The 25,080-nt window shown below is 37.0% G+C and overlaps 1 protein-coding gene across 1 annotated transcript in view; it reads left to right on the top strand.

The window, feature by feature from the left end:
- Window positions 1-24,690, top strand: part of LOC129776809 (cardioacceleratory peptide receptor-like) — a 164,389-nt gene extending 139,699 nt beyond the window's left edge. The window contains exons 4-9 of the mRNA XM_055782675.1: window positions 9,087-9,222; window positions 22,488-22,685; window positions 22,845-22,940; window positions 23,035-23,199; window positions 23,281-23,572; window positions 23,630-24,690. Coding sequence (XP_055638650.1) covers window positions 9,087-9,222; window positions 22,488-22,685; window positions 22,845-22,940; window positions 23,035-23,199; window positions 23,281-23,572; window positions 23,630-23,879 — 1,137 coding nt within the window. The 3' untranslated portion in view covers window positions 23,880-24,690. The remainder of the gene's footprint in view (window positions 1-9,086; window positions 9,223-22,487; window positions 22,686-22,844; window positions 22,941-23,034; window positions 23,200-23,280; window positions 23,573-23,629) is intronic.
- The last annotated feature ends 390 nt before the right edge of the window (window positions 24,691-25,080 follow it).

Genomic DNA, 25,080 nt, shown 5'->3' with positions numbered 1-25,080 from the left:
TGTAAGAGTTGTAGTGGCAGAAGGAATCCAGAATCTTTAATTATTAATCCTGTCTATTTTCAATAGAACATTAGAGATGAAACGGATATCCGGTATCTGGCCTATCCGACCAATATTTGTTATCCGGTCGGATACCGGACAGTGACTCACTATCCGGTCGGATACCGGATATTAGAAAAAAAAATCTTATTAACATAAAATAAATTACAACACAATAGCATATAAAGGTGTGATTACTGACTTGTCAGAAATGTTATGAAAATTGAATTATTATCAACTCATATCATCAGCATTTTATTCAGCTTCATCGGTTTCGTTTCGTTAAACAGGTGTTAAAGACGGCAATGAGCTGTTATTCTCAGAAGATTCGTTTTGATAATTTTTGTCGTCTGTTTACGTCTCGAGAACTCCTAAATGGTTTGACCTGAACCTCGGGTCTAAAAATGTTCGCTAGGGGCGAGGTCTGGGGAGTAAGGAGGATGCTCGAACACAGTTCATTTGAATTTTTTTAATTGCTCTTGATTTACGCGAGCAGAATGGGGCCGCGAACACTCCTTTCGTCAATAAACCTGGCCTTTTGTTCTTAATTGCGGTTCTTAATTGGTCCAAAACTTCACAATAGTACGGAGATGAAACAAGCGTCCGGCGGTCAACGACACTGAAGAAATTTGTGACGCAGTTACATCAAACTTCAAAAAGTTGGACGATACGCACTTCGCGCTCGGAATAGAAAAACTCGTGCCACGCTATGAAAAATGCCTCGAACGTTACGGCGATTATGTAGAAAAATAGAAAATAAAACGAAATTTTACGAAAATCACCTTGCTTTTTGTCCTAACTTTATTTTTCTGCGATTTCTGAGGCACTGAAACCTATTTTTTGAACGACCCTCGTACATTAAATTGGAAATTTAAAGCTTTCCCAATTTCAAAATTAAGAATACATTAACAAAATAAGTCACGCGTTACATGCATTTTGCTTGTGAATGACAACATTGTTATCATTTTTAATTTTCTCCAAGCGTTTTCGTTATATTCATCCGTTCCATCGTACACAATTGGCTAACTCCCCAATTATAAGCGAACATGTTGTTTGTTGCTTTTCACCACAGCGCAAGCAGAGAGTAAAAGAGTCATACCAGCGTGACGTGACAACGTTTTGACTCACTAAAAACAGTTTATTTCTCGTTTTCATGTATAAATTACACGATTTCTAAATAGTAAACGATGTCAAAGTAAAATTGAGAAAATTTGCTACATTAATCTTCAGTATTCTATATTCTTTAATCTACGTTCATCATTGTTGTTGCAAAATATAGAAGAAAGTTCATCTGTATGTTTTGAAACGGAACTGGAAATACAACATTAATGTACATATAAAACATATATAATATTCATATAAAATATTCTCCAATTGATGATTCTTGTAGGAAAGTTTCCCAATTTTACTATAACACTGTTTATTTTTGTGTGATTAATACATGAAAACGTAAAAAAAAGTGCTTGGAGTGTGTCAAAATGTTGTCATATCACGCTGGAATGGATTGCATACTTTGCGTGACGTGACAACAACTTCTGGAGACAGTTGTTTCTCCTCTATATGGGACCGATCTTAACCAAATTTAGTGGGTTGTTGACCCTCATTGTTTGCTCAGAGAAACCCAAGTATAAAATGTTTGAACTTAGGTCCATCTGATTTTTTTTTGTTTTTTATCCCATTTATTTATTTATTAGTCTCATTAGCATTTTAGCTGTAACAGAGCCGGGTTTTAATCGTGTACATGTACATATGTTTATGTTTCTATAAATAGTAAATTACAGTAGTAGTAGCCTTTTAGGCGTTAGGTTTTCTGTTACATTACATTATGGTAAATTACACAGTAGTAGACATTTAGGCGCAAGGATATTCTTTCTGTTCTTCCATTGTTCAGCAGACCGGACAACGGAGACAGTTGATATTGATCATTGTTAGGTTATTAATAGAACAGCAGCCCCACGTTTCTTGCGGAGCAGAGCAGTTGTATGGATGAATCAATCTTTGTTCCACTGTGGATCGATATCCATCGCTAATGATGGTTGCGTGGACGTAGTTATTCTATGATAACACAAAGATGATCAATTGAAGGCCCTGAGTTTGAACTCACGATCGATCGCTTAGTAAGCGAACGCGTAACCATGTGGCTACGAAGACCCCCTAGGTCCATCTGAAAAAATGCTTCATTTTTGTGACGTGACGACGCTTCAAAAGACCTGTTTTTCAAATCTTTGTTTCTCACAAACTACAAAATGAAACCTAGGTCTACCAACGGTTCACCAAACAATTATTTATTTATCCATCCAATGGTATATGGACATTGAAGTTTGGTTAAGCAAGTGCAGAGATATCTCAAGAAACATAAAAAGAGTGAAAACCTAAAATATTTTAAATATAATTATGTAGTTTTTAAACTCGTCTCTCTCGAAGGTTAGCGCATAAAAATCAAGTTCGTTTCAAATAATTTATTTTATAAGTTCGTTTCAAATAATTTATTATATAACTAGTGCTTATTAAAATAAAGTTTTCAATTTTCTCCTAAAACTAGATTTGAAATTTGGTTCTCTGGTGCATAACCTCTTTTTTTTTTATCCCATTTATTTATTTAAGGCTCATTAGTATTTTAGCTGTAACAGTGCCGAATTTTAATCGTGTACATGTCACATGGTTATCATATCTATAATTAGCACATTACACAGTTGCCATTCGCCAGTATTCCTTCTATACCATTACACATGGTACATTCACGGAGTAGCCATTTAGGCGTAAGAGTTATTCTTTCTGTTCTTCCATTATCCAGTTGGACCACCGGACAGCGGAGACAGTTGATTGATCATTGTTGAGTTATTTATAGAACAGTAGCCCGATGTGTCTGGCAGAGCAGAGCAGTTGTATGGATGAATCGATCTTATTTCGACCGTGGATCGATCTTCATCGCTGATGATTGTTGCGTGGACATAGCTATTCTGTAACAACACAAAGATGGTCAATGAGGGCCCTGAGTTTTGAAGCATAACCTCTTGGAATGGGTAAAAATCTGAAAAACATACTTACTGTATTCATTAAATTGTTTATTTGTTTAACTATCTGCACTATTTGTGTTATAATAAAAAAAATGCTGGATAAATTTCCTATCTAATGGTATATAGTATAACATATATCGTATTAACGCGTAGTGCTGCGTAGTATGCATTTGAATTCTCTTAATTTTTCGTTACATTTTTCGTACAGTGACCCTCTATTAGAAATCAAAGACGTAGTCTTACGTCAAAAATGCAATTAAAGAATTTAATTGGCTGCTGATTCATAGGTTCCAAAAAGTATACACTGCATGATTTTTATATGTGTGTGTGCAAGCACTGAGCGTAAACTAATGTTTTCGTATTTTTTAAGTGTCAACATTGCATAAAATCGGTCACATTTTCCGTTGTTTTTATCAATAATTTTGTAAAATGCCGAGGGGAAATGTGCTCACGGAGAAAGAAGAAAGACAAATCGATGCATTTCACCAAGGAAATGTTGGTATCAGAGAAATTGCTCGTCGGATTGGACGATCCCATCAAGTAGTGCTCAATTATTTGGCGGATCCTCGAAGGTACGGTAAGAAGAAGAGAGCTCCACGTAAATCGAAGGTCTCTGACCGGGATAAGCGGGAAATAGTTAGAACACTTCCGAATACCTCTAAATCGCTTATGCAAATAAAGCAATCTATGGATTAAAATGTTTTCCGGGAGACAATTCGTCAAGTTTTGGTAAAAAGTTCTTACATAAAGAGGGCTTAAAGGTTAAAGATCCTAATCTTACACCATCTCACATCGGAAGACGTCTGAGTTTTGTCAAAACTCACATGAACCAACAGTGGGACGTGGTATATTACAACAAAGAATGTTCTCAAAAAAATAACTTATGTTATATACCATAACGAAAAGTTCTTCAATGTAAGATGGCATTTTCTTTACTTTTAACTTTGCTAGATTATTTTCAGTAACGAAAAATAGGTCAATTTCGATGGTCCTGGTTGTTTCAACAGTTTTTGCAACCAGGAACTTTGGTGGAGGCTCGTGGTTTGGGTGGGATTCTGTGCAACCGGAAAACTCAAAATAGCTTTCACATTCTACAAAATGAATAGTTACAGAGATGTTTTGGAATTCTCTCTCTTACTGTTTTTGCGTAGATAGCGCCGCTAAAAATTCACACCCAGCAAGATAATGTCGTTATTCATACCAACAAGGAAACGAAGCAATCGATTAAAGACCAAAAACTTGACTTATAGGATCAGCCGGCTCGCTCTCCAGACTCCTGTTGAAAATCATTGGGGGATCCTAGTACACAGAATCTACACTGAGGGAAAGTGGCACACCACGGTTGATGAAGTCATGGCCGCAATTTCGGAGACATGAGAAAATATTGAGAAATCCGTTCTGCACAATTTGATAAATAGTATGCCAACACTAATTTTCCAGGTTATTAACCGAAATGGCAAGGTTACCAACTATTGACATGTAAATCTGCCAAATGTTTTGATTTTTCATTGATATTACTTACGTATTTTGAAATGATCTTATAAAAATTGACCAGCTGAAATTATCATATTTAAGCCCAATAAATTACTCATATTTAAGCCCAATAAAATGACTCTTTTGAACGAAGTTGACGTTCAATATACTTTATTCTAAGAATTCAGCAATGTATCAAAATATCTTGTTGAAATTCTAACTGTTTGTGTTACAACGAAAAACATTCAAGGTGGTCTTAAAGAAGTTGGACAGAGTGTAGTGATCTGAATATAAGGTTGGGGAAAAAGTTATCCATCATTTTCTCAGTAGCTTGCTTTACTGATCAATATCTCGCGTCATATCGATCATACAATTTCAACTTGTTGTAAAGGAGACATTTCACACTAAAACAAATTCTTTTGCTATTTTTTGTTTGCTTCATTCAGTTGTGAGATACAGGGCGTTAACAATGGATATCAACAAAGAGAAAATTCGGTATATTTTACATTTTTCCTTTTATAAAGGCGAAAATGCAAGCCAGGCTGCTGAAATTGTGAATGGTGTTCATGGTGCCGATACTGCAGCAGCAAAATACGTGCAATTCAATTTATTAAAAAAAATTTCAACTTTGTTTTTTTAATTTTTTAATTTTTTTAATTTTTTTTAAGGCAATACACTAAATTCATATCTCTACTGTCAGAAAATGGACCGTTTAAGGCTAGCAATTGACCAGAAACATTCAGAATTGGCCAAAAGAAGAGGCGTTGTGTTCCATCAGTACGACGCAAGGCCACACAATTTCGTGAGATTGATTGGAATGTTTTAATGCATCCACCATAAAGTCCGGACCCGGCACCAAGCGATTACCACCTTTTTCTCACATTGCAAAATTTCCAGAGCCATGAGAAATTGGGATCAAGATAAGGTTGTAAAAATCTATTGCTATAGTTTTTCGCGAAAGTCTTCTGAGATAACAATAATATGAAGCTACCTTTAGAATGGCAACAAATTTTACAACAAAACGGTGTATATTTGACCTAAATCGGGCAATTCGAAGCACATTAAAAATAGTTTTGAATTTCATCCAAAAATAATGGTTAACTTTTTCCCCAATCTTATATATTTCCGCTATATATTCCCAGGTTTTTTGACGTATCTACCACATATTGCCAATATCATGCAGTGATCAATACAGGTCAGAGTTTTGAGTGTCAAATTTATTCAGTGTTTACATTAAAGCAACCACAAATCTGTTCCCACTTTTCGCTTGGAGTTACTATCCTCTGCTGTGCAGTGAATTGTGGGAGGTGTCCACACATACAATCGAATATCCGACTATTCGATTTCGAAGCTTGCCGGATATCCGGTATCCGGTATCCGGCCAAACTACTATCACTGTAATCATTAGTAATAACTGCTATGTTAAACGGAAACAAATCTCGATCAAAACTTATTTCATCTCAAATACTATGCGGAATAATAGCCCTGCCCGGGAAAAAAATTAATGAAAATTGTCATTCGGCTATATTTGGCATGGTGACCACCACAAGTAATCCATAATGGATGTCAATTAATTTCCAAAAAAGGTCTAAATGACATCAAATGATTTAGGCTTACTTTCACGCAATTTAGACTCCGGTAAGCCGGCGGTGGGTGATTGAATAATTAATTTTCTATTGATGAACCGAAAACTGTCTAACTGGACGGCGTGATTGCATCACACTGTTCAACAATTTATGGGGAAAATGTTGGTGGGTTCATGTTTTATCTACTTATTTTTGTCTTCGAATATATTTGAATATATCCTATGTTTTATGCGAGGAATATCAAAACCTAGCTAATGACGTCTTGTCTAAGACCAGTTACTACACAGCATCATCCCATGAGTGTCCCGGAAGCGAAATCTTTGATGCGGTCCTGGTTTTATTTACCATAAACCTCTTAACAGAGGAAATACACTCGGTGGAATGTTTTCATTACACAAAAAAGCTCTCTCCGCACACGTATGTTTTACAACGAATAGGAAAGCCTCGAATGTCACCGGATTTCGAACAAAGGACGCGGTTCGAAGGCTTACTTCCAGTCACACTTCAGGGCGAATGTGGTGTGTGAAAAGATTTTCTCTCAATCACCCCCGCAAAACGACCATTTCCATCACAAACATTCTGGCTTCCACATCGGAATGAAGCAGGAAGCAAATTGTCTTCCCAACTGTGGCTTTGGGTTTTGTCATGATGAAACGAGTAGTATCTGTTCTATGTTTGTGGTGGAAATATTTTCCTTTCGATTTCCGAGTATTGTGACGATTTACGATATTTCGTTGAATGTTGTATCCCTAGATCGACTTTCATTGTTCGTATGGAGGACCGGAAACGATATTTGGGTAATCTCCCCCCGTGTGGATTGGGTTAAGATGCCGATCGATTGAATGAATGTCATTGCCAATCCTGGTAGGAAGAGGGTTTCAAATTGTTTTTAGATGTGCGAAAAAATATCAATTTTTTTTTTTCGTAGTAGTTTCATTGCACTCGCCGCTGCGTTAGTTGTTCGTTGACGTTAGTTGACAAAGAAGATAGAAAGTTACAGAGATGTACTGAACATTTTGACGTAGGACTACGTCTTTCATTTCTGTACCGGGGTGTAAGTTCAAAGTTTCGAAAACGAAAGAGTGACGCTGGACTACAAGGTTTTGAACGTTAATACCTCTTCATCGGCTGAATGGAGTGGTATAATAATCACTTCATCCGGAAGATAAAATGTGAACGAATTATATGACTGTCACTTATTGGTCCAAAAAATCGTTTCAATAGCTTAAAAATTGGTGATCACAATGTGTTCCCGAACACGGACGCACAATCTAGGCACCTGGAGAAACCGTCATAGCGAATACATGCAAGCTGTGATTCGTTTTGTTCGCTTGCGTTAGTGTTTGGGAAACCATAGCGGACAACCATAAGGCTTGAGTACTTTCACTCGCATCAGTTTCTGTTCTGCTTTCGCATGGAACAGTCATGAACAATTGTTTGCATGTGAATGCGTCTGAACGAAGGAATATTCGCACCCATTTGCGGCTTGGTGTTCCCGTGATGCAATCGAATGGCATCGGTTTCTGTTCTACTTTCACATGGAACAGTCATGAAAAATTGCCACATCACGATTAAAACGAAATGAATTTTATTCAAGGTTATATAGACTTTATTTCGTTTTCACCGTGAAATGGTGCCCTCAGTTTCTATTCTGCGTATGGAGTGACCATGAAAAATCTCGTGTTATTCTCTCGAAAACAAAAATGAATCATGTATCAAACATCTTCAGTTGCTTTTACAAGGCCACTCAAATTCCTAGGTTCGTTTCGGGACCACCAACAAGTTCGAGTTGAATTTTATGTTAATAACAATTCCATACTTATACTCATCTAGCCACACACTAACAAGAAAGACTTTCAGCTATCTTTTAGAATATTCATTCATTCATGCATTGAAAATTGATTTAGATGCAAATTCAAATAAATGATTACCGAGCTAACGGTAGTCCTACGTCTACCTTGCAGTTATATCACAGATATAACCCACTTCTTGTAAAAATGAGGTAGGGAATATTTGACACCCTTGATGACAGATGTAGTCTTACATCTATCCGCGATTTTAGACACCCTTCCTCCATCGTAGACAGTTAAACGTTTACCACGTGAAATTTCTTCTCATATTTTTCTAGTTTTATTGACTTTTGACCATTTATTCAAAAAACAAATTATGATTAAGAATGAGGTACAGTAAAACCTGTTTTTGGGCGAATTTTTTATTTGTGCGATTTTTTTGTGCGGTATATGAAAAGAAGCATATTTGACGAAGTTATCGTCCATTTAGTTTTTTTTTCGATGGTTTATATGTTTATATTTCAGTGCGAAAACAGCATATTTGCGTCTCAATTATCGACTTCTGAAATCATACCCCTCCTCCCATCAAATTCTCTAAATTTTTCTAAGTTTTTGCATGACTAACAGCATCACGTTTCGGCATGCAACTAAAAGCACAAAACAGCCAAGCACAACCGAAGAGGCAAATTGTCCCATCACAAAGCAGGGAAACAAAAGGAAATTGAACGGTGAATGGCGTGGATCTGAGTTATTTTCTTGGGGGAAACTTTTTTTATGCGGTCCCTATCTACCGCACAAAAAAAGTTTTTTTTCAAAATGTGTACCGAACACGGTTTTTAAAGCTACTAGTGAAGTTTTGCACGATTTTTTATGCGATTTTTTCAATGCGGTCCCTATCCCCCGCGCAAAAAAGGTTTGCCTATACTTTAAATATAATTCGTCATTTCGTATACAACAACCATAATGTGCATAAAAAACAACCCTTCAAATTAGTTCAAAGGCAAAAGAAAGTATCGCTAAGCCATGGAGAAAAAAAAACTGTACTGTGCTTGTGTGAATGATCGTATTAAAATACCTTTGGGGGGATAGCGTAAAAAAATCTCTGAACTCTCAAATTATCTCCAGACTTTACGCCACTTATTCATTGTTGAATTATTTTCTACTTGCGTTTCTACTTGCAGACTGAGCAATTTGCAGTATTATGGGCCCTTTTCACTGTCATAGTTCTGGGAAATTCAGCGGTGCTGGTAACTTTGTTGCTGAACAAGAACAGGAAATCGCGGATGAACTTTTTTATCAAGCAGCTTGCGATAGCAGGTAAGTGAGTAAGTGCAGCATGATTGTGAAATTATGAACGTTTAATTACCTATTTCCGCTCGGGCGACAATGTGAAAGTAAAAAAATATGAAATGACACAAAAACGGTTTAGCAAAGGAATGTACGCGCTCTTGTGCAGTAGACAACATTGTTTTAATCAGTTTTTTTTTGTTTGGAAATATTGCAGCTCCTGGCAAGATTAACGTGAACTTGTTAGCAAATTTTCTGGAACCGTTGTGTTTAGTTGTGAATTTTAATGCTGCTACACGCTTGACGCCACATAATTTCAAACAAATCTGGAATGTAGATTTTTTTTCAATTTTTTATTGTAATTAAGGAGTGTAAAAAGTAAAAGTAGTCTTAAACTTTCAAATATCAAAATAAAACTGAAAACCTTCAGAAAGTGTTTACAAAAGTGGATTTAAAAAAAAATTAAGTTTACATAGCAATGAAATTGAAAAATCAAGCTTATTTTTGATTTCTGAAAAATTATCGAAGCATAGATCGTATCCGCTAGTACTCTCTCCAATCGATTTGATATAACATTGAGGACCCGGCAGCGCTCTGGAATCATCTTTGACGTATGTTTCGTCATCCATCAGAATGCACTGGTTGGGATTGTTCAAAAAACGCTCGTATAGCTCTCGAGCTCGTGTTTTAGCGCGATCTTACTGCTCCTGTGTTTGTTTGGCCATGGCTCTATTTAATCCGCTGAATCATCCCAACACTGGTTTTGAACTTCTTGGCCAAATCACAAATAGATGCAGACCTGTTCTTCTGAATATAATTTACAACTTTTCGATCCTATTCGGGATTACTTGGTACGGGTTTTCGTCCACTTCTGCTGAGATCCTCGAGAGAACACTCATTACCGAACTTTGCGACAATTCGTTTAACAATTTCTGTACAAACTTTGAATTTTTTTGCTGTTTTGTGGTATTTAATATCCTTTTCAGTGCACCAATTGTGCAGAATTTTTTTTAAATTTCCAAATCAATCCGCGACATTTCGGAGACAACTTCATGATCGCGACTAAATGACTTGTATTTCAAACGCAACCTCGAACCCGCCTCCCCCCTCCCCCCTTCTCGCGTTACGTAATTTGTACACGGTAACGGTATTGAATTAAAGAGACTTTAAACTCTGAGAGTTCATTCGTTTCTATTTTTACACAACGCCTAATAACGTGTTAAATGTTTGAGACTAATTTTCGATACACTTCTTAGGATAGTATTTGGTGGTTTCTGATCAACGTAGCGTGGCAATCTCAGATGGAATACAGTAGTTCTGAAGGCAGCACGTATTTTCAAAGTCATGTGATCCATACATATCCTAACACAAAACATCTTATTATAGCTAATGTGCACCTCAAAAATGAACTTCTTGTTGTAAAAACAGCGAAAATTCATTCAAAATATCAGTTTTGATTCGTTTATCAGTTTTTGAAATCTATCTCATGTATTCAGGGTCATTTCGAATATGAGGGCGTTGCTAATCGCGAAAATGCCTGGCTTAGACTGAACTAACCTCCACATTCCTCCTCATCTTGCTTGGCGAATGACGTATAGTAAACGTTTTACAAGGTTCAAAACCATTTTCCTATTCTGTTATGACTGAAAAACTTTATAATTTCTACAAGCATGTGTTTAGGCAATTCAGAAAGAATAACTCAATATGACCTCCTGCACTTTTAATTACTCTCTCCAAGCGATTACGAAATTGAGAGCACACCTTTATAAAGCCCACGCCTTGGTGATGGAAGCTTTCAAAGAATCGACACTTAGGTGTGAGGATCCACAGGACTTCGCTTCAACATACGCCCATATTGAACAGTCGACCGGGTTTAAATGTCGGCTCCTTGAAAGTCGAATATATTTCGGCTTAAATTGTACTCCTTCTACCAGATTTGAGTTCGTTTAGAATCGTGGCATGGTACTCATTTTTGTTGGAAAACAATATTCTCAAGTTCATCTTCTTGGATCCACGGAAACGCTTGATTTTTCAGAATGTCGATGTGGATTGAAGTCATTACTTTTAAACCCGCTTTTACGAAAACAGTAGGCACACTTCATCCGTTTGACGCAACCGCTCCAAAAACTTTGACTCCAGAGCGATGCTTGGTGGTAAACTTAAACACACACCTCACATTCTCTGGATCATTATCAGTCGTCAGAGGTGAGATATACCTATCAATTCGAGAACTGAGTATCATATCAGTCGAACAAAGCTCTTAAGAATATTCAAATGGTGCTTTGCTCTAGTCCTGGACGATGCTTTTCAGTCTTCTTTGACCAATTAATGCATGGAAGATTTCGAGAAATTCGCATTTTTAATCAGCTTCCAAATGGATCTGCTGAATTTCGCTTTACTCTCTTTGACCAATTTGACCACTTTCGCAGTGCGTGTAGATCTTGGTCATTCACTACCCAGTCTCCGTGCACCACGAAAGAGACTCGATGTTTTGACACAGTCCTTCCACCATGATATGAGTGTCTATATTATGGATAGTACCAACATCACATGACCATGAACACCACAGCGGTTGATGAATATTGTCGCTGCCAGCCGAATCAAGCAAATGAAACCAAATTAGACATATGGGAATTTTAGGGTGCAATAAATGTTTCTATGGTGGTTAGACACTCCACCCCTCTCTCTAAGGGGGCTGCCATACAAATGAAACACAAATTTCTGCATTACTCGAGAACTAATCAAGCAAACGAAACCAACTTTGGCATGTGAAGGTTTTAGGGTGCAATAAATGCTTTTACGGTAGTTCAATACTCCTCCCCCTCTCTAAAGGGGGGCCTCCATACAAATGAAACACAAATTTCTACATTATTCGGAAATTAATCAAGTAAATGAAACCAAATTAGGCATATGGAGGTTTTAGGGTGCAGTAAATGTTTCTATGGTGGTTAGGCACTCCTTCCCCTCTCTAAGGGGAGAAGAGGGGAGGGGTCTGTCTTTATTCTATCATATTTTCTGTATCAAACATTTATTGCGTGTAACGGAGAAACATGTTATGTCCAAGTGGTTGAAAAATCTTGAACGAGAATTGTGTCTGAAAGTAATCTGATATTATAATGATGAGTTTACTAGGAATTTTTTAGTAAAAGGTGAATTCAACGATGTTAGAAGATCAATCAATGAACAGTTCTGCGATTGGACTCATGAACTTGCGCTTAGTAAGAAAACGTGAATGTTTGAAGGTATTGATAACAAAAAACAAATTTTGGGCAGGACGAAGTTTGCCGGGTCAGCTAGTATACTATATATAAGTACTGTAAATACTATGCTCGCCCTGGGTAACCTCAGTTATTATTTTGCTACCGTGTTGAACGGACGTGCATAATTTTTTGCCCCAAAATGCATTCTCACCATATACAAGAATGGAACACGGGCAATCTGCATACATAGCAGAAGAGAAATATTAAATATAACACACCGTGTCGGTTTTCATACCGTTAGGTGGATAGTGTTTGTGTATGATTGAATCACACGTTAGTGTTGTTGATTTTACGCGTTGTCAATTTTCCGCCCTTACTGCATTAAGCGGGTCACTGATGTAGCTGACCTTCTTTACCGCGCAACTCGTGGGACTCACATGAACAATCCTAAAAAGCTTTTCGGGTTCCGGCAGCCCCTCCCTGCATAAAGGAGACGAACAAAATGCTGGACAGAATAAAGTTTATTCAGGTGATCCTTCATCACGCCAAGGGAGCAAGCAACATCCTAAGCAGAAGATTCATTCACGAAACTTTGGATGTGGCTCTTATTCAAGAGCCTTGGTTCTAGGATTCGAGAAACTCTACACAAAAATGTAAGCTTCTCTATGACAGCACACAAACTGCACCAAGAGCAGCAATTCTTATACGGGATAACATTAGGTATGTACCGATCACAGAATTTATCAACCGTGACATCGTGGCAACACAATTGGAGGTTCCAACGACCTGAGGGAAAACCGTTATCATCGTCGCTTGGGCTTATTTCCTAGGAGACAACGTTGAAGTTCCTTCATTTGAAGTTGCTACGCTGATACAACACTGTAAATTAAATAACAAACAATTCATCATTGGATGTGACGCCAATGCCTACATACGATCTGGGGCAGTAGCGACATCAATGTTAGAGGTGAATGTTTGCTTGAATATTTAATGTCAAATAATATTAACATTTGTAATCAAGGAAACGATCCAGCATTTGTTAACTCTATTAGACAAGAAGTTCTTGATCTAACACTCTGCTGTTCTAAACTATCAGACAAGATAAAAAATTGGCATGTGTCAAATGAAGGATATCTGATCATGAACATATAATGTTTAATAATAATTCTGGTGATCTTTTGATCGAAAAATTCAGAGATCCGAGAAAAACAAATTGAGATAGTTTTAATTCCAAGCTTCAGTAGAAAATTTTGATATCAGTGGAAAGTATTTCTTCCACTGAACAGCTTGAAATAGTTTCATCAGAATTTGAAACCAATATTAAATCCACCTTCGAAGAAAACTGTCCACTGAAGCAAAAAACTTCAAGTAAGGATGCATCTTGTCGAAACAAATAACTTGAAAGGCTTAGAAAATTGTCTAGAAAACTCTTCAACAAAGCAAAAATTACCTCTGATTGTACAGATTACAAAAACTGTCTAACAGAATATAACAAAGAAATCTGTAAATCTAAGAGAAGGAATTGGAAGTTCACCTGTGAACAGGTAGAAAGTTTACCTGTTGTAGCAAGACTTCATAAAGCCCTTTCTAAGGATCACACCAACGGACTTGGTAGTCTGAAAAAAGGAAATGGTCAATATACAACCGATTCCCAGGAAACACTTAGTATCATGATGGAAACACACTTCCCAGGCTCAATCCAATTGATTTCCGGACACGCACAGGTTTTCAATACAGCTCAATCTTGTTTAATCAGAGACGAGAATAGAGCTAATGAATTGGCTAGGGCGGTCTTTACGAAGTCAAGGGTTGAGTGGGCAGTGGATTCCTTGAAGCCCTTTAAATCTCCAGGACCAGACGAGAATTATCCGGTGCTGTTACAAAAAAAGCAAGGATATCTGTCCCTAAAAAAAAAGCAAGGATAACTGTCCCTCTTCTAGCGGAGATGTTTAGAGCTAGTATGGTACTAAGCTACATTTCTAGTAAATGCCGAGAAGTCCGGGTTATATTAATTCCCAAGGCTGGCAAAGGTGTCAGGACTCCTCAAGCGTATAGACCAATTAGTCTAACATCTGTCTTCTTAAAAATGATGGAAAAGTTCATTGATCCCCATATCAAATCGTCATATTTGACAGGAGACCATTGAACGAATTTCAATTTGCCTATCAAGCAAATAAATCAACTGAGACAGCGCTTCACACATTAATGTCAAAAATAGAGAAGTCTTTTGATGCTAAAGAAATCTCACTTACATCTTTTCTTGATATTGAAGGAGCATTTGACAATGAATCCTACAACTCTTAAAATAAAGCTATGAAAAAATGTTGTTTTGACATGTGCATCTCCAACTGGATACATGCCATGCTAACCAACCGACAAATAACAGCTAAATTAGGAGGATCTACCCTAACAACGAAACCAACTAGAGGTTGCCCTCAAGGAGGTGTTCTGTCTTCTCTGTTGTGGTCCCTAGTTGTCAACGATCTTCTTAATAATCTAGCTAATTTAGGATACGAAGTGATTGGTTTTGCTGATGACATAATCATCTTAGTGAGGGGTAAATGTGAGTATAATATTTCCAATAGAATGCAAACAGCTCTTAACTACACACTCAAATGGTGCAACTTGGAAGGACTTGTGTTAATCCTTCAAAAACAGTCATAATTCCATTTACCAGAAAAAGAAAGTATAAGATTCCACCTCTTAGATTGGGAGGTGTACAATTGGAGATTTCAAAACGAACCAAATATTTAGGTGTCATGCTTGATCAAAAACTAAATTGGAACGACCAACTGGAGTATGCAATATCTAAAGTCCAGACTGCTCTCTGGAGTTGTAGTAATATATTCGGGAAAAAGTGGGCACTAAAACCGAGAATGATTCACTGGATTTACTCGGCAATTGTGGGACCCAGACTAACATATGCTTCGCTAGTGTGGTGGCCTAGAACTACACAAATATCAGCTCAGAAAAAGCTTGATGAACTACAACGTCTGGCATGCTTATCAATAACTGGTGCGATGCCCAGCGCACCTTCCAAAGCCCTAGATGCTCTTTTATACCTTCTACCCTTGCACCAATATGTGCAACTTGAAGCGGAAAAAGGTGCTCTTAGGCTGAAACGTTTAAAACATTTTCTAGAAGGAGATCTCACAGGGCATTTACAAATCCTGGAAGATTTTCAACTGAACACTATAGTGAGCATGAATGAAGACTGGATGGAAACAAAGAATAACTTCAGTGTTCCCTTCAAAGTGATTGAATTCAATCGCAACGAGTGGGAAGAAGGTGGTCCCAAAACTCGTCCAGGATCACTCGTGTTTTATACCGATGGGTCTAAAATCGGTAAATCTACGGGAACTGGGATTACTGGACCAGGAATCGAAATGTCAATTCCAATGGGACAGTGGCGTACAGTTTTTCAAGCAGAAATACAAGCTATTCTAACATGTACAAATATTTGTATGACTAGAAAATATAGGTATGCCAATATCTGTATCTTCTCAGATAGCCAAGCAGCTCTTAATGCAGTAAAAGCCTACACATGTCAGTCAAAACTAGGGTGCTGTACACTCGAGAACTAATCAAACGAATGGAATCAAACTTAGCATATAGAGGTTTTAGGGATCGATAAACGTTTCTATGGTAGTTCGACACTCCTCCCCCCTCTCTAAAGTGGGAGGGGGCTCCCATCCAAATGAAACACAAATTTTTGCATTAGTCGAGAATTAATCTAGCAAATGAAACCAAATTTGACATGCGGAGGTTTTAGGGGGCACGAAACGTTTCTATTGTGGTTCGAAATATGTACCACCTCTCTAAGGGCATGGGGCCTGCCATACAAATGGAACACAAACTTCTGCATAACTCGACAACTATTCAAACAAATAGAGCCAAATTTGGGATGTGAGGGTTTTTGGGTACTAGAAATGTTTCTATAATGGTATGACACCCCTTCCTCCTCTGGAAAGGAGAGGAGGTCCCATAAAAATAATGCACATATTTCAACTATACATGACAATTGAAAACTTTCGGACAACTATGAAGGAAAATGGGAAAATTCGAGAATTCAATTCGTATGCGTTCTACAATTACATGTTGACAAGCGTTGTTAGTCCATTTGATGTTTGCGGTAGCGGAATTGTAGAAACGGTAGAAAACGTGATAACGAAAAATAAATTTTGGGCGGGTCTCCTAGCAATATATAAAGTAATTATCCTCACTTGCAACTGAATTGCATGACAATTTTTACGTTCGACATGTCTCAATCACTTCGTGACCTAATTATTCTCAAATTTTATTTCACACTGCATCAAAGTTCTTTGTATGAAACTGGCTCAAATAAAACATTGCTCGTTTTTCCCGTGTCCACCAAAGGGAACGGGAGTTTGTCAGCTTTAGCTGGATGAGAATGATAACCGCTCAAAAACAAAAAAAACGGACGTGGTTTTATGACCGGAAGATATCTCGGTTGATGTCCCATTTTCACGCATCTCTTGCCTCCTAGCTCTCTTCCTTGTCTCGTGGCCAGACAATGGGTGCATCGCCCCCTCATCTTCTCGTCGTGGAAGAAATCCGGAGGACGGGAAGAATTCATTGACAGCACGCTTTGTATTCACTGCTCGTGTGCTTGTTTACGATATCAACAAATATTGTATTTATGAGGCGTTATTGCTCCTAGGAGAAAAATACTATCATGCAGAAGCCCAAATATAGCTAGACAGACTTCCAATTTGCCATGTTTGACCTATATTGTAGTCCAAGATTACCGGGAGGATCCGAGGCATGAAAAATGTGTTTAAAGAGGATGGCGCATATCTTATCATTGAGGGGGACTAACACCATACATTCAGCCTCCGCAATACATATTCATAATATAAATCTTATGTAATATGATATATTCACTCACTCAAGAAAGAGAATAGCGTTTTTTTTTCTTGGTGTAGGGAAAGACGGGGCAAGACGACCACCCTAAGTATAGAGTATAATCAAACACAATGCATACAAAATTGAGGCATTTCATTACGTCAGCATCGATCTTTAGGGTGTTTTCCGCAATCACGTTGACTTCCAAAAGTTTCTTTTTATTTCAAAATGCTATATGATAAATTAAAAAAAGGTATGAAAAGCTGCTACTAAAATCATGACATGGGTCAAGTTGGCCTCCACTAAGGGTGAGATGGCCACATGAAATGACTCGCGAATCTAGGCGTATAGAGGATGGTTGTATCCGGCAAAATTGTGCTACATATTAAGGTCGTTGTACTTTAGATCACTTTTAGACTAGAGTGGGAGGTGTTATTTTTCCTGAATTACCTATAACGTGCTTAATGTGCAACCTTTGCGAAATTATCACAATTAAAAATTATTATATTTGGTATCAGAAATAAAACATCAAATTTATCATGAATGCGCCTTGAATTATTCAACCAACTATTCAAGTGGTGTGATGTTCTCATTCAATTCGTCAATGAGGCGCGTTCAACGGCGCGTTTATGACAAATCACATCTCGTACAATAGTGGCCACCTTGCCCCCGCTATGAGTCAAGCAAAAGTGTCTCAATAATTGTATGAAATGCTTTAAAAACATATCGTTTTCTATACAAACACAATTAACAGGACTGTGTGTTTACTATTCTAACATTGGTTTCACAGGACAAGTCCATATTCACCACTAAAACACTAAATTTCTTGCAAGCCAAATAACAAATCAGTGCTCATCGCCATCTGGAAATTTTATTTTTATTGTTTATCATGACGTTTCACCTATACACACGCAAAAATGGGTATACATGATTGAGTGTAATGCAATACACCAAAATAATGTATTATAATTGTCCAATAATTGATTGTTTCAATAATCTAGAGAGTGGCCATCTTACCCCGGGTGGCCGTCTCACCCCTTCCTACCCTATGTGATTTTCCGGATTGAGAAAAGCCAAATATATTGGCATTGGGTTATCCGATTTAGAACCAAATCACGATATGCTGAACAATAATCAGGAACAAACTAATTTATAGAAGTATTCAGATTTTTCATAACGCCAATCATGTGGCATCAGATGATTTAGTATTGCCGACATTGGGTAAGCGAATTCGGAACAGAGGAAATGGTATGGGAAGCAAGATTGAGTCATTCAGTTTTATTATTATATCGTGTTTTCCACACCATGTTCATTTAATATAGATTAAAGAATAAATCAACTGAATCCAAACAGTGATGCATACAAAATACTATCGACGAGCTCAAAAATTGAAATTTTTCACAAACAATTCCTGGCAATTTGTTTTCACAAATAAAACGTCAAAGGATTTTTTTTTTTCATTTTAGCGATAGTCATGCTTCTAATCGGTATTGAATATATATGTTCCGTTTGTTAGTTTGTTAGTTAATTCTCAGGTGAATGAATTAGACTTTCTAATTGCGACTCAAATTTAAGATAATAATCAATATATCATTCCATATAATATCGAGAACAAAATGATTTGTTTCACAATATGAGCCTCGACGAACTCAACTCGAGTTTAAAGTTTATCAAGGCCAGATCGCGTTGATCCACTTTAAAATCTTTCCTCAGAAATAAAAAGCTATAACTCATAGTTCATACATCCCAACGAATTAAGCCAACAAAAGCAATAAATTTTGAGTGTCAATAAAACGACAAATCAACAACGATTCTTAGTTTGAAGACGAAGATAAAAGTCTTCTCATTTTATGCTTGGGGAACAGAGCATACACATGAAGAAAGAGAACGCTGAACATAATCGGTATTGTCGCGGAAGAAAAGGAACCGCTCTGTTTGGATTATTATATAGAGAGTAGTCCCCTTCGATTTCTACAAAATAACGATTGGTTTACAACCAACTACTACTTCCCTCTCTATTTTGTTTTGAAAAATCCACACCAAATAGAAGAAGTGCGCCGCTACCAATGGAAAAACACGACTGATGATAGATCTCTAAATTTACGGTCGATTTATGTCTTTGACGATTGCTTCGTTGCACAAATAGCATCCTCCAATACTAGCTGTTTGCTGTATGCAGTTGACTATTGATACAAATATAAAACGACGAGATGCTGGACATCAATTATTAAAATACTCATAAACTTTCCCTACTCAGACATGACGTGGATGGGAATTACAACAAAGAGATTGTTGGTCTTCGAGACGTATCTCATGAAAACCCACTCCAATGATGCTCGATTCATTTTTACGAGAGGTAAACAAAACACTTATTCACCTTTCATTTCGACTGATGTCGAAGAACAACCTATGATATTGACTGGTTTAAAAAAAAAAGTTACAGGAGGGTTGTGTCCGAGACACGACCGCATAATTGACGTAGGATTCCGTTAGGCTATCTGTTGATTTTGGATATTTTGGAAAAATTACATCAGTGAACTCTTTGATAATAATAATGAAGGGTCGTTTTGTTTGGTTGTTCGGTATTGTTTGTTCACTCCACCAGTGTTTACCAAGTTTACCACGGTCGAAATAAGATCGATTCATCCACCCAACTGCTCTGCTCTGCAAGAAACATCGGGCTGCTATTCTATTAATAACTCAACAATGATCATACCAACTGTCTCCGCCAAAAATCCGATGTTCCACAAATTTCGTCAAAAATAGTTATACCATCTTGGACCCATCTTTTAAATTTTCTACATGACTTCTATTTTATATGAAAAAATGAAAAAAATATAACAAAATACATATTTTTGATATCGCAAATTAAAATTTCATTTTGTAAATAAAAAAAAGAGTACTAATTTTTCTTCTCAGTGTATATTTTTTTCAAATTAAGCCAACAATACTCTATAACTCTTTCTAACACACTATTTCGGTACGACTCATATTTTTTTGAGATATAAATTATCAAAGATTTCTCCTACTCAAATCGATACGCCCTTTTCAAAAGTTACGCTTGAGTCAAAAAATGAACCATGATGATGTATTTGGAAAAGTTGTTGGAAATCATAAGCAAACTCATAAAATTTAATGAACATGACGGTATCACAAGACAAACATATTAAAAGGGATTATTTACTATAAAATAGACAAATAATTAGAAATATTTTTTTAAATATTTCGAGAATGGCTACATTTAGAAGGAGATTGATAATAGCCTTTTTTGTTTTAAATCACATCAAGATTCATAATTCGTGGCTAAAAATGATTGTTAACATACAAAAACTCGAAGTTTAGAAAATTCCTAAAAATTCGATGTTCCACAAAGTTCGTCAAAAATAGTTTTACCATCTTGGGCCTATTTTTTAAATGTTCTGCATGACTTCTATTTTGTATGAAGAAATTAAAAAAAAATAAAAAAATATGTATTTTGGATATTGCAAATTGAATTTTTATTTTGTATAAAAAAGAGTACTAATTTTTTTTCTCAGCGTACATTTTTTCATATTCAACCATCAATACTCTATAACTCTTTCTAAGATACTATTTCGGTACGACTCATAGTTTTTTAAATGAAAAATTGTCAAAGATTTCTCTTACTCAAATCGATACGCCCTTTTCGCTCGAGTCAAAAAAATCCCAATTGCTGTGGAAAACTCATATTTCCTCTAACCCAAACGGAATACACACTTTCATTCGAATCAAAAATTCTCATGTTTTGTCATTTGTCGATTTCATTTGAAATTACTCATATATTTCCAATGCCGAGTTTACCCGGGCACCTTGGTTTTGATGTCTCTGTTAGAGACATTTTTTTTACTAGGATTTTTTGAGTAAAAGGTAAATTCAACGGGGTCGATTAGAAAATCAATCAATCAACAGCTCTGCGATTGGACTCATAAACTTGCGCTTAATAAGAAAACGTGAATGTTTGAAGGTATTAATAACAAAAAAAAATTTTGAGCGGGACGAAGTTTGCCGGGTCAGCTAGTAATAAAATAAAATATATAGAATTTATTTTGAAAGTCTTTATTTTATAAAAAGCCAATCATTTTTGAATAGGGAAAAGCCTCTGTGAGTACAACAATGCAAACGTTCTCTCTCAATAAGGTCTGAAAACTCTGTAATCATTTTTAGAAAAATGTTACCGTAAAGTAATTCAACCGAAAGTAATTTCTAATAAAATAATTTTCGAGGCTTCTCGTTTTGACATTTTCAATAAATAAATGAATTAATAATAATTATAAATGGAATGTCAAAAGTGTTGCTAAGCGTGAATTCGAGGAAGAATTTATCCAGTTTGAGCCGTCTTTGCTTCGTCTCTACTCGTAGATCAATGTTATGGTGGGTAAAAATATTGAACGTTTTTTAAAACATTGATGGAAAGTTCGAAAAACAATAATTCCTATATGTACAATGACATCGTTGTTAGTCCAATTAGATTTCGTGTTTGCGGAATTAAGCTTTGTGTTCCGTTGGTGTGAAGCGAAAGTGGCAATAGATTATCAGGTGGAATAACTCACTTTGAAAATAAAATTTTATAATGTCGAGATTTGGTAAAAGTACTAGGAAATTTATAGTAAAAGGAAATTGTGAATGACCCGTTAGAAGATCAATCAATGGAGAGTTCTGCGATTGTACCCACGAACGTTCACTTAGTAAGAAAACAAGAATGTTCGACGGAATTCATATCAAAAAATCAAATTTGGACGAGACGAAGTAAAGTAAACGCTGGAAGTGGTAATAGTAACAAAAACCCAATAATATTAATTAAAATTGTTTAATTAAAGAGTATTTCTGAATGGATAACATGTTATCAAAAATCGCCGAACAAAAAAAAAGTTAACTTGTACTTAATGACGCTGTAAACAAACTAATTGAGAGATCGAGTTCAAAATGGACATTAAGACCACTGAAAACATAATAGAAAAATTGGCAAATGTTCAGCGAGAAGATTTCAAGTTTATAATTCCCGGTATATATTTGAAAGAATGTAAAGCAACTTGTACGGAATAGAACTACAATGATTTACAACCTCAATATCGTTGTTAAGTAACCACACCTCATATAAAGTAGCTGAATTGGGCTCCAATCCTCTCCCACATTAATCGCAATGGTGTCAAGCGGTGCATTCATTAATATGAAGTTCGGTATGATGCATTGATTGCCAATATTATTTTTCAGACCTCTGCGTGGGTTTGCTGAGTGTGCTGACGGACATCATTTGGCGGATGACGATATCATGGAAAGCCGGAAATGCTGCATGCAAGGCAATTCGATTCGCCCAAGCCAGCGTAACGTATGCCTCCACCTACGTCCTCGTCGCGCTCAGCATCGATCGATACGATGCCATCACACATCCGATGAATTTCTCCGGTTGCTGTAAGTCTTGTTTTTTTTTGTTTTAAACAATTCAATTACTTTCCGAACGTCTTTGCACAGGCAAGTATGTAGTAGTTTTTGATATGTCCATTCTTATTTTCAATATATGTGTATTGCACTCATTTTAATTGAAGGTTTTGCTCGAACGGATATTTGCAGGGAATCGTGCCCGCCGGTTAGTCGCTGCAGCTTGGAGCTTAAGTGTTCTGTTCTCACTTCCAATTTTCTATCTCTATGAGGAACGTTCAATACAGGGTAAGTTCATTGCAGCGCCATTAAGCGGAAGCAATCGAGAATCCTTTGAAATGGAAGGGGGATTTTACTCACTCGAGTCTTGTTACATTTTCAGGAAGAAAACAATGCTGGATCGATTTGGTGGACCCTTGGCGGTGGCAAGTCTACATGTGCTGGGTGGCCAGTTCACTCTTTGTTCTGCCAGCTCTGATTATTTCAGCTTGTTATGCAATCATTGTCAAAACGATTTGGGCCAAGGGAGCAATTATGGGTCCAATTGGTACGAATTCCGCAAGTGAAGTGCAAATTCTCTCTGATTGAAAACTGCGTTTTCTCCTTCTTGTGCTTCTCTTCCTCACAGATCGAACCCGCAATGGAATGGCGGATTTGGCCAGCAGAAGGGCCAGCTCCCGGGGAATCATTCCGAAGGCTAAAATAAAAACTGTCAAGATGACGATTGTGATAGTTATCGTGTTCGTTCTCTGCTGGTCGCCGTACATCGTGTTCGACCTGTTACAAGTGTTTGGACAGATTCCGGAAACCCAATCCAACATAGCGATAGCAACGTTCATCCAAAGCCTGGCCCCTCTCAATTCGGCGGCCAATCCACTCATCTATTGTTTGTTCTCAACTCAAGTTTGTCGCATGATAAAGTAAGTGTGATCTCGCGGAGCGATATGTGTTGATTTTAACCCATATCATCATTTTAGGAGACTTCCTCCCTTCCGATGGCTGCTCGCATCCAAATGGTGTTGTCAAAATACGGATAGCGGTTCACGTGGAGCAATGCGTAATGGAGCAGCACTGAATGGCGGCACGAGAATGCAAAATCACAACAGCAGCGATTCCATGCGGACATTGACCACTTCTCTAACGATATCTCAGAGATCCTGTGTCCGACCTTCGCGGGTCGTTATTGTCGAGCGCCCGAAAGTGGTACTCGCAATGTCGGAAGTTTAAATGCCCTTCTAATGATTGCCCAGTGCTGATAATAATAATAATGATAGCATTAAGTCTTTTTGATATAAACTTTAAGTATTTATTGCCCTGTAAATAAGACTGTGTACTATAGATGTTGAAAAAGAACGAATTTGAAACAGCTTTTATAAAAAGGAGTGACCACTATTTTCCCACGGAAATAAAACAAACGTTCTTACGGCGTGCTGTGACTTACCCAGATCGGTTCCGGAAAATTAGCTGATAATGAGCGCGGAAAGATATAAAACTGTCGGAGCTTCCATTTGCTACGATTAAAATGATATATTGCATGAGTTTGTGGATTGTAACAACAAACAGGGAGACAGGGAAAGGCAGAGAAAGAGAGTTGTACTAATGGTTGCAGCGGGAATATCTTAAGGATATTCAATGACGAGAAGAAAAATTGAGAGAATAAACGCATAAAGCGAGAAGAACAATTAAGTTCAATGTGTCCGAGCTTTGACCTGGCTGAAAGGAAATGGAAGCAAACGAGAATGACTTGTTCCCTTTTTATGTTTGAAATAAGGAAACAGAGTCGCAGATACGAAACAAAAGCCCTAACGAAGCTAAACGAATAACAAATTGTTAACATGTTTTCTTCAACTCGGAAGATGCGCATAATTAATGTTCATGAATGTGTGACATGTTCGTTGCCACGAATGGTTAAAGCTACATATGTATTCATGTGCATATGTTTCATTCATGTTATATTCATTTCTAAACTGCAGCAGAGTGGACATCATATATGCAGCAAATGGTGTGAGCTGAAGAATAAAAAAATATATATATACATGCAAGACTTTAACATGTTGTTTTATTGTTCCCCTTATCATTCCATTCAACAAACTAGCTTCTTTTCTAATAGACATTCTATCCAAGATCGCAACATGAAACCGTTATGAGTCCATATTCTGTAAACGGGAAGAGAGAACGCTCATTGAACTTTGTTTTTAGTTTAGTTTAGTTTTAAAGCCAAAATTGATTTTGTTGTATTAATAACATTTAGAAGAGTGGTGTCCAAAACATGACCGCATTGTAAACATAGGACTGCGGAATAAATTCGCATAGCATCTTGGAATGGAAAGGAATTCGGAGTTTATTCTTCATTAGCATTTTTGTTGGTTCTAATTAATCAATAAGTCCACTTGAAAAATTCAAATTTTACTCTCAGCCTTAGCAGCCT

Source organism: Toxorhynchites rutilus, chromosome 3 (genome assembly GCF_029784135.1).
Source record: "Toxorhynchites rutilus septentrionalis strain SRP chromosome 3, ASM2978413v1, whole genome shotgun sequence".
NCBI classification, from domain to species: domain Eukaryota; kingdom Metazoa; phylum Arthropoda; class Insecta; order Diptera; family Culicidae; genus Toxorhynchites; species Toxorhynchites rutilus.
The sequence above is the reverse complement of the archived record's forward strand: the minus strand, read 5'-3'. Positions and strand labels throughout refer to the sequence as shown.